At 39.2% G+C, this 14,040-nt stretch overlaps 1 protein-coding gene across 1 annotated transcript in view; it reads left to right on the top strand.

Annotated features, from left to right (window-relative positions):
- The window catches only part of ATP8B4 (ATPase phospholipid transporting 8B4 (putative)), a 180,134-nt gene that overhangs the window by 52,676 nt on the left and 113,418 nt on the right, over nucleotides 1-14,040 (top strand). Inside the window, exons 6-7 of the mRNA XM_065871723.1 lie at nucleotides 1,081-1,151; nucleotides 6,305-6,387. Coding sequence (XP_065727795.1) covers nucleotides 1,081-1,151; nucleotides 6,305-6,387 — 154 coding nt within the window. The remainder of the gene's footprint in view (nucleotides 1-1,080; nucleotides 1,152-6,304; nucleotides 6,388-14,040) is intronic.

The raw sequence follows: 14,040 nt of genomic DNA, 5'->3' as shown, positions 1-14,040 counted from the left end.
TGAGACAATGAAATCAGTGGATTGATTCTAAATTTAACCTCCAAGGTTTGAGAATGGAACAATTCAAATATTTAAAAAACAAAGATAAGAAACGTTTACAGTTTTGGAATGCCAGTTGTACATTTAGACAGAGCTAAAAAATTGTTAGGCTAATATGTCAAAATAAATTGCCAGAATTTTAGTCAGTTCTTTTTAGACATGTAAAACCTTCAGAATTTCATAAAAACCCTCATTTAAAAATCAGTTTTGAAATTTCAAATAAACAATTTCCCAATGTAGAAAGCTACCAGAATTCTAAAACTGAATTGTGATGGGTCATTTCCAAAACACAAATGGATGGCCGAATAGAATAATTTATCTCTGTGAAAGACCAGCTTCCCACCTCTGAATGTTTTCTGTTTACCATGTTTTCTATTCTATCCTGCCCTCTTGCTTAGCCCCTGCTTTTCTTCTCTTTCCCTTTTCTTACATGCCACCATCTTTTTATTTTCTCTTGCTTATGTTTTAATCTTGTTTTTCCTTTAATCCTTTTCTCTTTTAAAAATTTCCTTGCCTCTCTTATTTTTTCTATTGTTTTCAGTTTCCTCCATCCTACTTTACTTTTGTCTTTCCCCATCTTCTTTCCCTGCCTCAGCTCTTAACTGATAACCACGGAATTAAAGTATGTGCATATAAGTATTTCCAGTTATCTTATTTATTGGGGAAAGTTTTATATTTCCCATTAGTAATTATCAAAGAAAGAAAATAGAATTTTATGTATTTCTATGAGATATACACATTTTATATAGAAATATATAAAAATTTAAACATTTCTATTAAAAAAATAAAGTGGCTATTAATTTATATGCTATCTCTCCCCTTGCTTATGTTCTGATGGTCAAGGGCATGCAAACCAGGAACAAGGAAGTGGAGGGTGGCTTTGATTCAGGGCATATGGTAGAGAGGTGGAACAGAACTTCACCTCTCACTTTTTTTCTAAGGCTCTAATGGCTCATTAGTAGTGGAGGGATGATACAGTGTAGAAGGCTTTCAATCAATCTTCCCTTTTCAAGTATTCTTTATCCTGGTTTTTCAAAATAGGCTGATCTGCTTCTCCTATCAAGTAGTGAGCCACATGGCCTCTGTTATATTGAAACTGCTGAACTTGATGGGTAAGTTATTAAGGTCAAAATAATTATTTAGATTGGTTTTCAATTTATTTAAGAGTAATAGCTTTAGACAGCCACATAGCACAGGGAGACCAGTTCGGTGCTTTGTGACCACCTAGAGGGGTGGGATAGGGAGGGTGGGAGGGAGGGAGATGCAAGAGGGAAGAGATATGGGGATATATGTATATGTATAACTGATTCACTTTGTTATAAAGCAGAAACTAACACACCATTGTAAAGCAGTTATACTCCAATAAAGATGTTAAAAAAAAAAGAGTAATAGCTTTAGAAACAGAACCTAACTTAAACCTTAAACCTTATTCTTAGATGTGGTATATGTATACAATGGAATATTACTCAGCCATAAAAAAGAACAAAATAATGCCATTTGTAGCAACATGGATGGACCTAGAGATTATCATACTAAGTGAAGTAAGTCAGACAGAGAACGACAAGTACCATAAGATATCGCTTATACGTGGAATCTAAAAAAAAATGATACAAAGGAACTTATTTCAAAGCATAGACTCACAGACATAGAAAACAAATTTATGGTTACCAAAGGGAAGGGGGGAGGGATAAATTAGGGATTTGAGATTAACAGATACACACTACTATATATAAAATAGATAAATAACAACAAGGACCTACTTTATAACATAGGGAACTATATTCAATATCTTGTAATAACCTATAATGGAAAAGAATCTGAAAAAGAATATATATATGTATATATATATATATATATATATATATATATATATATATATAACTGAAGAACTTTTCTGTACACCTGAAATATTGTAAATCAACGCTATTTCAATCAAAAAAAAAATCTAAAAAGGCCCTAATGCTTCATTTTACTTTCTTGGAAGAAATAAGACTCTAAATTGCAAAGTCCATTTGCTAATTACTTTGCAGATCTTGTGAAGCCTCTGTTTTTTCTCTTAAATTTATTTCTTTCAGAAACAGCGAGCTAAACATATATACGTAAATAGCTTTACACAGGGACTTTTCACTGAGATTCCCTGGAAGGGTTTTCTGTTTGTTTGTTTGTTTTTAATTTCAAGTGATTGTCTAAGGAAAATGAGAGGAGTGACAATCAAGATCTCTTGAAGAGGGCTTCCCTGGTGGCGCAGTGATTGAGAGTCTGCCTGCCAATGCAGGGGACACGGGTTCATGCCCCGGTCCGGGAGGATCCCACATGCCGTGGAGCAGCTGGGAAAAGATCCCTTGAAGAAAGAGGACTGATGTTACTTTAGAAGGCAACTTTTGGAACTGGGTCAAATGAAGATGTAGAGAGATAAGAGAGAAATGGAGTAGGATGCAGTTTTGACATGGATGCTAATTTGGAATTTAGTTATAGACTGTATAGTAATTCTGTTTCAGTGGATTCAGTTTGTCTGTCTGACATCAAAATATTTATTGAATGCTTACATTTTAAAGATACTATATGTGTGCTTTAGATGAATTTCATCATTTAATCCTAACGTAGGTACTATATAAGCCCTGTTGTACAGGTGAGAAAATGAAGGCTTAGAGAGATGAAATAATTTGTCCCAAACTTCTAGAGAGTGAAGCCAGGACTCAAACCTGGCAGCTGACCAAAGAGCCCATGGTTTTAGCCACTGCTTTCAAAATAAATGCTGTATTGAGCTATCCAAATAGAGTTCAGCCTGTATGATCTTACCCTTGGTCTGGGCAGAAGCTAAAATAGTGCTAAGAGGGAAATTTATAGCCCTATATGTATACGCTTGAAAAGAGAAAAAGCCTCCAATCAATGATCTAATCTTCCATCTCATGAACCTAGAAAATAGCAAAATAAACTCAAATCAAGCAGAAGGGAGGAGATAAAGAGTGGAAACCAATGAATTTGAAAATAGAAAAACAATAGAGAAAAGTCAATGAAACAGAGAGCTAGTTCTTTGAAAACATCAATAAAATAAACAAACTTTTAAGAAGACAGGGAAAGAAAAAAAGAGAGAAGACCCAAGTTAACAATATCATGAATGAACCAGGGGATATTATGACAGATCCTGAAGTCATCAAAAGGATATGGAAATACTACAAACCACTCTATATACATTAATTTAACAAAGTAGATAAAATGGACCACTTCATCGGAAAACAAACTATCAGAACCCATCCAATATGAAGTGGATAATTTGAATAGCCCTGTAGCTATTAAGGAAACTGAATTCAAATGTAAAATATAAAACTATAGGGGCTTCCCTGGTGGCGCAGTGGTTGAGAGTCCGCCTGCCGATGCAGGGGACACGGGTTCGTGCCCCCGTCCGGGAAGATCCCACGTGCTGCGGAGTGGCTGGGCCTGTGAGCCATGGCCGCTGAGCCTGAGCGTCTGGAGCCTGTGCTCCGCAACGGGAGAGGCCACAACAGTGAGAGGCCCGCGTACCACAAATAAACAAAACAAAACTATAAAATCTTTAGAGAAAAACATAGTAGAAAATCTTCAAGATTTAGGGCTAGTCAAAGAGTTCTTAGATTTGATCCCAAAAGCGTAATACATAAAAGGAAAATTTGACAAACTGGAATTCATCAAATTAAAAGTTTTTTCTGTGCAAAAGACCCTGTTAAGAGGGTGAAAAAATAAGGTACAGACTAGGAGAAAATATTTGCAACCTATCTACCTGGCAAAGGACTTGTATCTTGAAAATATTAAAAATCCTCAAAACCCCACAGTAAAAAAACTAAACAATCCAGTTAGAAAATTGGCAAATGACATGAAGGGACATTTCACTAAAGGTGATATACAGATGGCAAATAAGCACACGAAAAGATGTTCAACAACATTAGCCATTAGGGATATTAAAATTAGAACCACAATGACATATCACTTCCCACCTATCAGAATAACTAAAAGAAAAAATAGTGAGAACTCTAAATGCTGGCAAGGATGTTGGGAAACAGGGTCACTCACACATTGCTGATGGGAATGTAAAAGGCTACAATCACTTTGGAAAAGAGTTTGGCAGTTTCTTAAAATGCTAAACATGTAACTACCATATCACCCAGCAGTTTCATTCCCAGACATTTATCCCAGAGGAATGACATATGTTTACACAAAAACTTATATACAAATGTTTGGGGCAGCTTTATTTGTAATATCCAAACGCTAGAAACAACTTATATGTTCTTCAACAGGTGAGTGGTTGAACAAACTGTGGTATATCCATATCGTGCAATATTACTGAGCAATAAAAAGGAATGAACTATTGATACATGCGACAACCTGGATGAATCTTCACAGAATCATTTTGAGTGGACAAAAGCCAATCCCAAAGGGTCACATACTGTATTATTTCATTTATGTAACATCACTGTAAAATTAGAGTAGTGGACAGCAGATTAGGGATTGCTAGGAGTTAAAGATGGGTTTCAGGAGGCAGGGAAGTGAGTGTGTCCATAAAGGGAGACTGAAGGAATCCTTGTGGTGATGGGAATGTTCTGGATCTTGACTGTCAATGTCAGTATCCTGCTCATGATATTGTGATATAGTTTTGCAAGATGGTACCAGAGGGGAAATTGAGTAAAGGGTACAAAGGATCTTTCTGTATTGTTTCTTATGCTGAGAATCATTTTGAAGTTTATCAAGATATTGAGGCAGATTAAGGAAGAGTATGAAGGTAGTAATCAGGAGTTTTGGAAAAGGAACTTTTTTTTAATCAGTAAGGTCTATGTGTGATTATTCTTCCCCTTTAGCTTCCACATCTGAAGGTGGAAGTGAGCTGGTACAGAGAATCCTGAGGAAGTAACTTAACGTGATGATGATGAACTTTGATGAGTGACGGGATTTATGGTCATGGAACGAGGGCTGTCTGGTCCAGCTGGTGTGACTGACTGTTTCAATTATTTGAAAAGTCGTTTAAATGACCCAACTCATTTCGGTCCTTTAACCTCAACACCACTGTCTCACTCTTTTCCATCAAGCCCAGCTCAATATCTGCCTCAATTATGAAGTTATTCTTGACTATTTCAATCCCTACACATCTCTGCCTCCTACGAATTGATAGATTTAGATCAATAAGGTTACTTTTAAACAAAGACATTTCAATTATACATTCAACTTAATATTTCATGCAGAAAGGTGTTTCACCAATGGGCATTCCTTGGGCTGGGTATATATTGTTGTAACATGATTGTGAAGCTCACTCATGGGAAGTTTAGATTAAATGCAGTCTCAGGTACCTGCTCAGTTCTCTAAATTCAATTATTTCACGGTTTGGCATGTACTTCTAAAAGGCGATATTTGCTTTTTTACCTACCACTTGTTTCCTGCAAGAGGACAGTAACCTTTAGTGGCTGCATTGAGGTTCATGAGTGACTATGGTATATATTCAGTCAATATTTGTTGACTGAATTAGCCCACTACTAAACATCCCATAAAGGTAGAACTCTGACAGATGATCTTAAGTTACGGTAGAAGAGAATTAGGTTGAACTCAGTGAGGAAACTGGCATTGCAAACTCTTTAAACACAAGACTTTAGTGATGGTCATAGAATCTTCACTGCTGGTCATTTCACGAATACCAGAGAGCCATCTGTCCAGTGTATATGTGGTCTTGCCTGGAAGAAGATGACCAGCTCACTGTGATCTACTTAGTTCTTGTCTAGTTGTGTGATTCTAGACTTATGGGATTCTTGGCTTGACTCTCCAAGAAAAAGAAAGCTGTATTCCTTTTCCCATTTGAATTTCAGCTACTGTGAAATAGCCATGACCATCTCTTACAAGTAAAACTCCTACATAGATAGCAGACTCTGGAGTGATACTGGCCTCCTTTTTTTGGCAACTGTGTTCCCATTCCTAATGTGTTTTGTAACTCATGCATGATGTCTAAGTAGGTTTGAATGAAAGCATATTTATTACATCCTCTGTTTTTTCAAATAGCAAAACAGATTACTCTGTTGTTACACAGATGTGCCGTGGGTGGAATGCCAGCTCTTAGGAGCCTGCAAAGCCCTGTCCATTTTCCAGAGGTAGTGTGGGAGGTGTGAATGACATTCAGAGGGAGTTTCTTGAATCTCTTGTGTTGGATTTTGCATGTGCTGAGATTGCTGAAGTGTCCCTGATGGCTTTGTGTGAGATGCTCTTGGGTTGTTCCATTTAAAAGTTCACGCCATGTCAATTAATTTCACAGGGAAACGAACCTTAAAGTGCGCCATGCGCTATCAGTTACCTCAGAACTTGGAGCAGATATTAGCAGACTTGCAAAGTTTGATGGTAAGTGTTTAAAACTGACAAAAATCTCAAAAAGCTTTTGTAACAAAGCAATGTAACAAACTAATTATATGAAATTCAATTTATGTTTCTTTTTATTTGGTGGAAGGACATGAAATTCTGCAGGCATCAAAGCCTGTAATCTCTTCTCACACTAAAGAGTAAAAGTGTTTTACTCTTTTACTCTCCAAGGGGAGAATGGCTTTATCAGTTCATCGTTCCTTTCATCCTTGTTTCCTCTTCTCTAGATCTCGTTCTCTCTAGTCCCACGATACTCTTCACTTGCCTGACCTAGATCTCCTTGGAGCCTTATGCAGACATGCTGAGGATGAATACAGGCCACACTCATATTTCTAGCTTTAACCAGCCATCCATTCTCTGGCTCCATAACAAAGGCCAAACACTAGACTGCAGACTTCATGAAGACAGTAATCCTGCCTCATATATTTCTGTGTCTTTCAGAGTGCCTGGTATAATGTCTTAAAGATAGCAGGTGTTCTAGGAGAATATTCTGATTTATTAATCAGTTGGTCAGCTGTTGTACTTTATTTTAGACCATGGTTTTGCTATCACCATCTTCACATCATTCAACCCAGTCCCCTGCTCCTCAGCATGTTCTCTCTTGCCTGTTCTACTCCAGCTGTGTTGTTCTTTTCTGTTAAAGCTGTTGCAGAGAAACAGAATCCTTCGAGTCAAAGCAGAGATCCATTAATGGTAGGATTCTAGGCACCCTGACAGACTGTGGGAGAATCTTTGGGTCTTTCTGGCGCCCCTCAGTGGTTTCTTGCTTTACACACTTATAGGTCTGGCCTTGAATATCAGTATTTCCTTATAGATTGGTTTTATTTATTAACAAATGTTTATGAGTTTCAGACTATCTTTCAAAATGTTTTCTTTGGAGTCCACTAAAGGAAAATGTGGACAAGGGTCTTAGCATGATCCCATGAGTTAGAGCACAGGCAAATTTAATTTTAAAGTTTCTCAGTGGACAGCTTAGAGTTTATACTGCCTGTGCTTTGCATTTGCTTGTAAACTCCCTCTGATTCTGTTAATATTTTAGTCTTTCTTAAATGAGTGGCGTTGTAGAAAACGTTTATAGAAAACAAATTGTTCCTCCAGTGTGAGATTTAAGTCAAGGGAATAACCAGGAAACTGAATGGCCCAAGAAATATGTTGATTAGATTAAAACAAATTACACATTTTCTACTAAGTATTTTTTTCAATGAAATGTTACTGTTACATGAATCCAAGAAAAGTAAATTGTGCTGATGAATCAAAATACTTTCTTAAAATATGTCATAGAATATTTATGGAGTCCTAAAAGGGCAAAAGCTAAATGTAATTTACTCATTTCTTTCCTGGCAGGATTGTACCTTTACACCTCTGTCAGTTTATGAGGAGGTAAAAATTCATGGCTTTTTGCTTACTTTACCATCAAAAAGAAGAAAATGATGTTATAATTACCAGTTCATTTTCTTTCACAGATACTGGTACAGATAGCCTACACTATGATTCAGTTACAAACAGCCCTGAAATCATAGTGACAGAAACAGTTGAAGTTTATTTCTTCCTCATATCACATCTGATGCAGGTTGGGTGGCCTTCTTCTTCTTGTAGCCGTGATGCCTAGACTAATGCCCTTTAAGGTGAGCACATCACAGTAAGGATGAGATGAAAGAGACAAACTGACTTTCAACTGCTCTTCCTCTCACGTTTCGTTGGCCAGCGTGGGTCACATGGGCCTGACCTAACTGCAAGGGAGGCTGGGAAATAACGAGTATGGATATTTGTTGAGTACTGTCTCTACCACACGCATCCTCTGACCATAGGTCAGTTCCAGGGTAGTGTATAAAGGGCCAGGCTGGATTAGGTAGACTTTTTTTTTTTTTTTTTTGCGGTACGCGGGCCTCTCACTGCTGTGGCCTCTCCTGCTGCGGAGCATAGGCTCCGGACGCGCAGGCTCAGCGGCCATGGCTCACGGGCCCAGCCGCTCCGCAGCATGTGGGATCTTCCCGGACCGGGGCACGAACCCGTGTCCCCTGCATCGGCAGGCAGACTCTCAACCACTGCGCCACCAGGGAAGCCCTAGGTAGACTTCTTACTTGGAACTGCAGGAATGGGGCCAAGAATCCTCCTTCTCAGCATGACTCCTTATAGTTTTAGTCCCCCTTTCCCTGCTTGACTTTTTCTTCTCATAGCACTTATCACCATCTGGCATCCTCTACAAACTGCTTATTTTCTGTTTATTATTATTGTCGATCGCTACCTGCTGCCATGGAAGCTGCACAGGGATCTTCGTTTTGCTCACTGATATATGCCAAGTCCCTAGAACAAAGCTCAAAAAATACTTGCTGAATGCAAGAATAAATGGTCACAGGTGCCGGAGAATGGGGGAAAGGATCAGCCTCAGGCCCCAGAGAGACTTGATAGAGCAAAGGAGTGGCCTAAGGTAAGGGATTGAGAGTGGAGTGTGAAACGATGGGGTGAGGAGGAGGCTTCCTGATGGGAACTTGTAAGGCAAAGCAAGGGTGTTGGGTCCCCTTCTGCTGGAGGGCAGTGGCTAGGAGAGGGGTCATCTGGTGGTTTTACAATGTCTTATCTTCAGAATCTTTTCTCCAAACACAATTTAACACAAAAATCCCAAATTTAAACCAATACACGTGGTGCTGCTTGGGCTGAAACAGGAAAATACCTAAACTAATTCCTTTATCACAGATGGGATAACAGGTCCTGAGAGGTCAGAGGATTTGCATATATATATAAATAGTCTTTTGTTAATGCTTCATAAACTTTATTTTAAAAGTGTATTAATAATTATTACTTAATAGTTGTGGCCTGAATTTGCTTCACATAGCACAGATAATTCACCAAATCTCCAACATATAATTGTTTTCCCAAATAAAGGCAACACAGACCCCTCTTTTCTCTCATTTATACGTAAACTGTGGTCACTTTTCAGAGAAGATGTAATGCCAAATTTTTGAGGCTGGTACGCTTCTGGGCTAAATACCAGATTTCTGCTAAAGTTACTCTTTCATTCTTAAATCTTGGGTTGAATTTCAATCTACCTTAAAGTTCAAGGCAATTTGATGTTCCGTGGGTTTAGCCATATTAAAATATGATTTCTTGGGCTTCCCTGGTGGTGCAGTGGTTGAGAGTCCGCCTGCTGATGCAGGGGATACGGGTTCGTGCCCCGGTCCGGGAAGATCCCACATGCCGCGGAGCGGCTGCGCCTGTGAGCCATGGCCGCTGAGCCTGCGCATCTGGAGCCTGTGCTCCGCAATGGGAGAGGCCACAACAGTGAGAGGCCCGCGTACCGCAAAAAAAAAAATATATATATATATATATATATATATATATATATATATATGATATTTCCAAGAAAGCATTCGAAAGTGAACGGAGAGATTAGGGGGAAATACTGTAAATTAGATCCAATATACAAATTAGATTTCCCCTGTTGGCAGCCAAATTTAAAGACGAAGAGAGTGATGCAAGATGTGGAAAAGTTTTTGAAAGAGTTGGGACAGTTAACAAACCCCAAATCCTTCCCACAATTGCTTTTGCTTTCTTATAACCTTCAACTTTTCCTTCATTTCCTTTTCTCCGAGCCCTAGTTTTAAGTTCAGTCTCTCCCTGCCTCTGTGACACACACATTCACACACGGTATACTATATACACACATTTCTCTAATGACCCCATTTCACCATTTTTCTTTCCTCTGTTTTTGCATTATTTCTAACTATTCTCTTTACATCTTCCTCTTTCACTCTTTATTTTAGTTTACTTATCTCCTCTACCCACATTGTCTCTTTTTCTGTTATTTTTTATCTTTTCTGTTTTCATCACTCTCTATTAATTAGTTTATTAAGTTTATTCATTAAGCACCCCTAAGGACAAGATGCAATACAAAGTATGTAGAATTATAACACATCTTCACATGTATTATCAAGGTTCTTTTGATCCTTTTACTCCTCCAGTCTTCTTCTATCCCCTCTTTTATGTCTCCTCTGTTAACCTTTGTCATAATGGGGTATCAGTAGATTTCAGATTTTCTTCTGGTGACTAAAAACAGATTTCCTTGAATCATGGGAATTAAAACCAGATATTGCATCTTTTAGCTTAAATTAAAAGTATGATATCAGCACTGTGTACACTTGGAAATGCCCTGCCTGGCTATGGCAAGGTCTAATAGATGAGACATGTGTGAGGCATGCCCTTTCTGTCTGTGCTAAGAATATCTTTTAGCTTGTGACTTCTGGGAAGATCTGGGTATGGTCTTATTTTTGCTTCTAGTTACCATGTGGTTTTTCTTCTGAGATTTGTCAAAATACTTTCTTAACACCAAACTACAGTTTTTTGTCCTTGTGTCATAAGGACATATCACATCTTCTAAGTAGCTGAAGACCTGAGTTTCCCAGTCCTAACCCTAGAGAAGTCCCCACTGGGAACTCCAAACTGGGGACAAGACCAAGAGTCAAAACTGAGATGGGTAGGGCTCCAGGATGTCTCTTGTAAGTCACCCCGCCTCCCCACTTTTGCTCTTAAACCCAAGGACAGTATCTTGTTGGTGGCCTCTTTAGGCATGGCGTGAGCTTTTATTTATTTTTTTTAAAGATTGTCACTTCAGACTACTTTTTTTTTTTTTAATTATTTATTTATTTTTGGCTGCATTGGGTCTTTGTTGCTGCACGCAGGCTTTTCTCTGGTTGCTGCGAGCAGGGGCTACCTACTCTTGGTTGCGGTGCAAGGGCTTCTTGTTGCGGTGGCTTCTCTTGTTGCGGAGCATGGGCTCTAGGCGCACGGGCTTCAGCAGTTGTGGCTGGAGGGCTCTAGAGCACAGGCTCAGTAGTTGTGGCACACGGGCTTAGTTGCTCTTAGTGGCATGTGGGATCTTCCCGGACCAGGGATGGAACCCATGTCCCCTGCATTGACAGGCGGATTCTTAACCACTGCGCCACCAGAGCAGCCCAGGCATGGCATGAGCTTTCATTCATTCTTTTCTTTCTTTTATCCATTCACTCAGTCACCTGTTCATTTATGCACTAAATGTATATTTAACACAATGGCAAGGGGATACAGTGTTTAGTAAGCCTGGGGAAACAGTGGTTAATAGGTCAGATACAGGCCTTGCTTTCAGAGCACTTATAGCCCAGGGGAGAAGACAGACTTGAACAAGAGCTCATTCCCAAAGAAGCCTTTAATTAGATAAAAGTCCTAAAGTTCTCAGGCCCTACACATGATGTTGACACATGAAGAAGTACTCACTATGTACCAGGCACCATGCTAAGTAATTGCACATATTATCTTACTAAATCCTTACAGGCCTGGGAGGAAGAGATTATTATTACTTCCAACTTATGGGCAAGGAATTTGAATCCTAGATAAATTGAATAACTTTCCCAAGGTCCCAGGGTTACTAAGTGGAGGAGTTAGAATATGAACCTAGGACTGCTGGCAAAGCCTAGTCTATGAAAGGGCATGAGAGGCTCTAAACTGCAAGCAGAAAGGCAGCATGGGAGAGTCAGGGGAATCAGCATGACTGCTTAGCTCCTGATCAGGGTAAGATACACATTTCAAGAATATTTGAAACCTGAAAATGCAAAATGAATTTCCAGAGATCAAGTCCATCCAGGACTCAGATGACATCATCATGTTTTTAAAAAGTAGCAAATGTTCTCAGTGTTCTTGAATGTCAGGATCCCCGAGAAGAGCTCATAGGAGAGCTGGCCAAACATAGAGACCAGCACATGCAAGACAGAGGTGGGTTTTGGTAGGTAAATCCATTTATTTGAAAAGTTCTCATATAAATATTTTTATACATTTCAAACATCAGAAAAAAATGATATGTAGTCTGTTGAATTTTATAAAAAAAGATATATAACTTGACTTAAAATTATAACAAGTATAAAAATAGAGTGGATCTTGAATTTTTATGTTGAAGTCTTACAGGAATTGACAAGATTTACAAATAATAACTGGAAATAGTTTCAATTATACATTTGTAAACTGGTCATTCTTATGCCTTGGGGAAAGCCACGGATGTAAATTGTCCAAATGTGCTTAAGACTCTTTTGCATATTGTTACTGGCTGGACTAAGATCTGTTTTTTGCAAATATGACAAGTTTACATATTTTGTATGACTGTTAATACTGAGTTTCGAACGAGGGAAAGGTTGACTCTTTTTTTTTTTTTTGCGGTACGCAGGCCTCTTACTGTTGTGGCCTCTCCCATTGCGGAGCACAGGCTCCGGACGCACAGGCTCAGCGGCCACGGCTCACAGGTCTAGCCACTCCGTGGTATGTGGGATCTTCCCGGACTGGGGCACAAACCCGTGTCCCCTGCATCGGCAGGAGGACTCTCAACCACTGTGCCACCAGGGAAGCCCCCTTGGTTGACTCTTTATTTCAGGAATCTTTGTGTGTTTTTGTGAGCCTTTCTAAAGAAGAGCATGTGTGTAATTAAAACACAGAAAAACAAGCATCTCTTTTTGGTTAAACAAACAAACAAACACACAGAAAGGCTTGGTTAGCATCTTGTGACTTTTTAAACTTATCAGATATGTTTCCTATTCACCTGGACAGAAGCACAGCCTAACAACAAAGCTGATGTGACTGTGTAAGTCATAGATGCCTTGTGAAGACAAGGAGGAATAACTCTTCTCTTTACTGCTGGTGTTGATGTGGCCATTATGGTGGTGATGATGGGTGGCTAAGGCTTAATAGTTGAAGAATAATGAGGTTTTAGAAAATGGGAAGGTGACATTCTTCTTTCTAAGAAAAAATAAATATTTATCACAATCATCAGGGCAATAGTAGGGGGCAGTCTTCTAAACGCTAAGAAGCTCTTGGCTGGAGAAACTCTTGAACAGCAGTGATGATGTCTTATTTATTTGTTTTTAAATTTACCTATTTATTTATCTATTTTTGGCTGCGTTGGGTCTCCATTGTTGCGTGCCGGCTTTCTCTAGTTGTGGCGAACAGGGGCTGCTCTTCATTGCGGTATGTTGTGGTGCATGGACTTCTCATTGCGGTGGCTTCTCTTGTTGTGGAGCATGGGCTCTAGGCATGCGGGCTTCAGTAGTTGTGGCTCGTGGGATCAGTAGTTGTGGCACGCAAGCTCTAGAGCACAGGCTCAGTAGTTGTGATGCACAGGCTTAGTTGCTCCGCAGCATGGGGGATCTCCTCGGACCAGGGATCGAACCCGTGTCCCCTGCATTGACAGGCGAATTCTTAACCATTGCGCCACCAGGGAAGTCCCAGGATGTCTTATTTAATAGATAATTGTCTTAGGGAAGAGTTGTAGCGCAGATAATCAAGAAGCATTGCTAATAATAATATCCATAAAGAAATAAAGCCAACTGCTCTGGAAAAATCTTGAAGTATTGGGTACTGAATTCCATTTTCATGATAAACTATAGATTTCCACTTTAAGATAAACACTTTAGTTTGAGAAGGTTATTAGGATGGTAATTAACCAACAATCCAGCTGACTAAATTTAGAATGCCGGCAGGGTTCGCAGGGTTCGGAGTGAAATCTTGTGGATTTTGTTCGGTATGGCCTAGAGTATTTCTGTGTGATTGCAAACTGGATGAATTGCTATCTGCTTACACGTCTGTTATCTTCAGAGAAGCAAACAACTGTGACTAGCTAGT

The sequence above is a fragment of the Phocoena phocoena genome, chromosome 2 (genome assembly GCF_963924675.1).
Source record: "Phocoena phocoena chromosome 2, mPhoPho1.1, whole genome shotgun sequence".
Taxonomy (NCBI): domain Eukaryota; kingdom Metazoa; phylum Chordata; class Mammalia; order Artiodactyla; family Phocoenidae; genus Phocoena; species Phocoena phocoena.
Note: the sequence above shows the minus strand (reverse complement) of the source record. Positions and strands in the feature narration are given on the sequence as shown.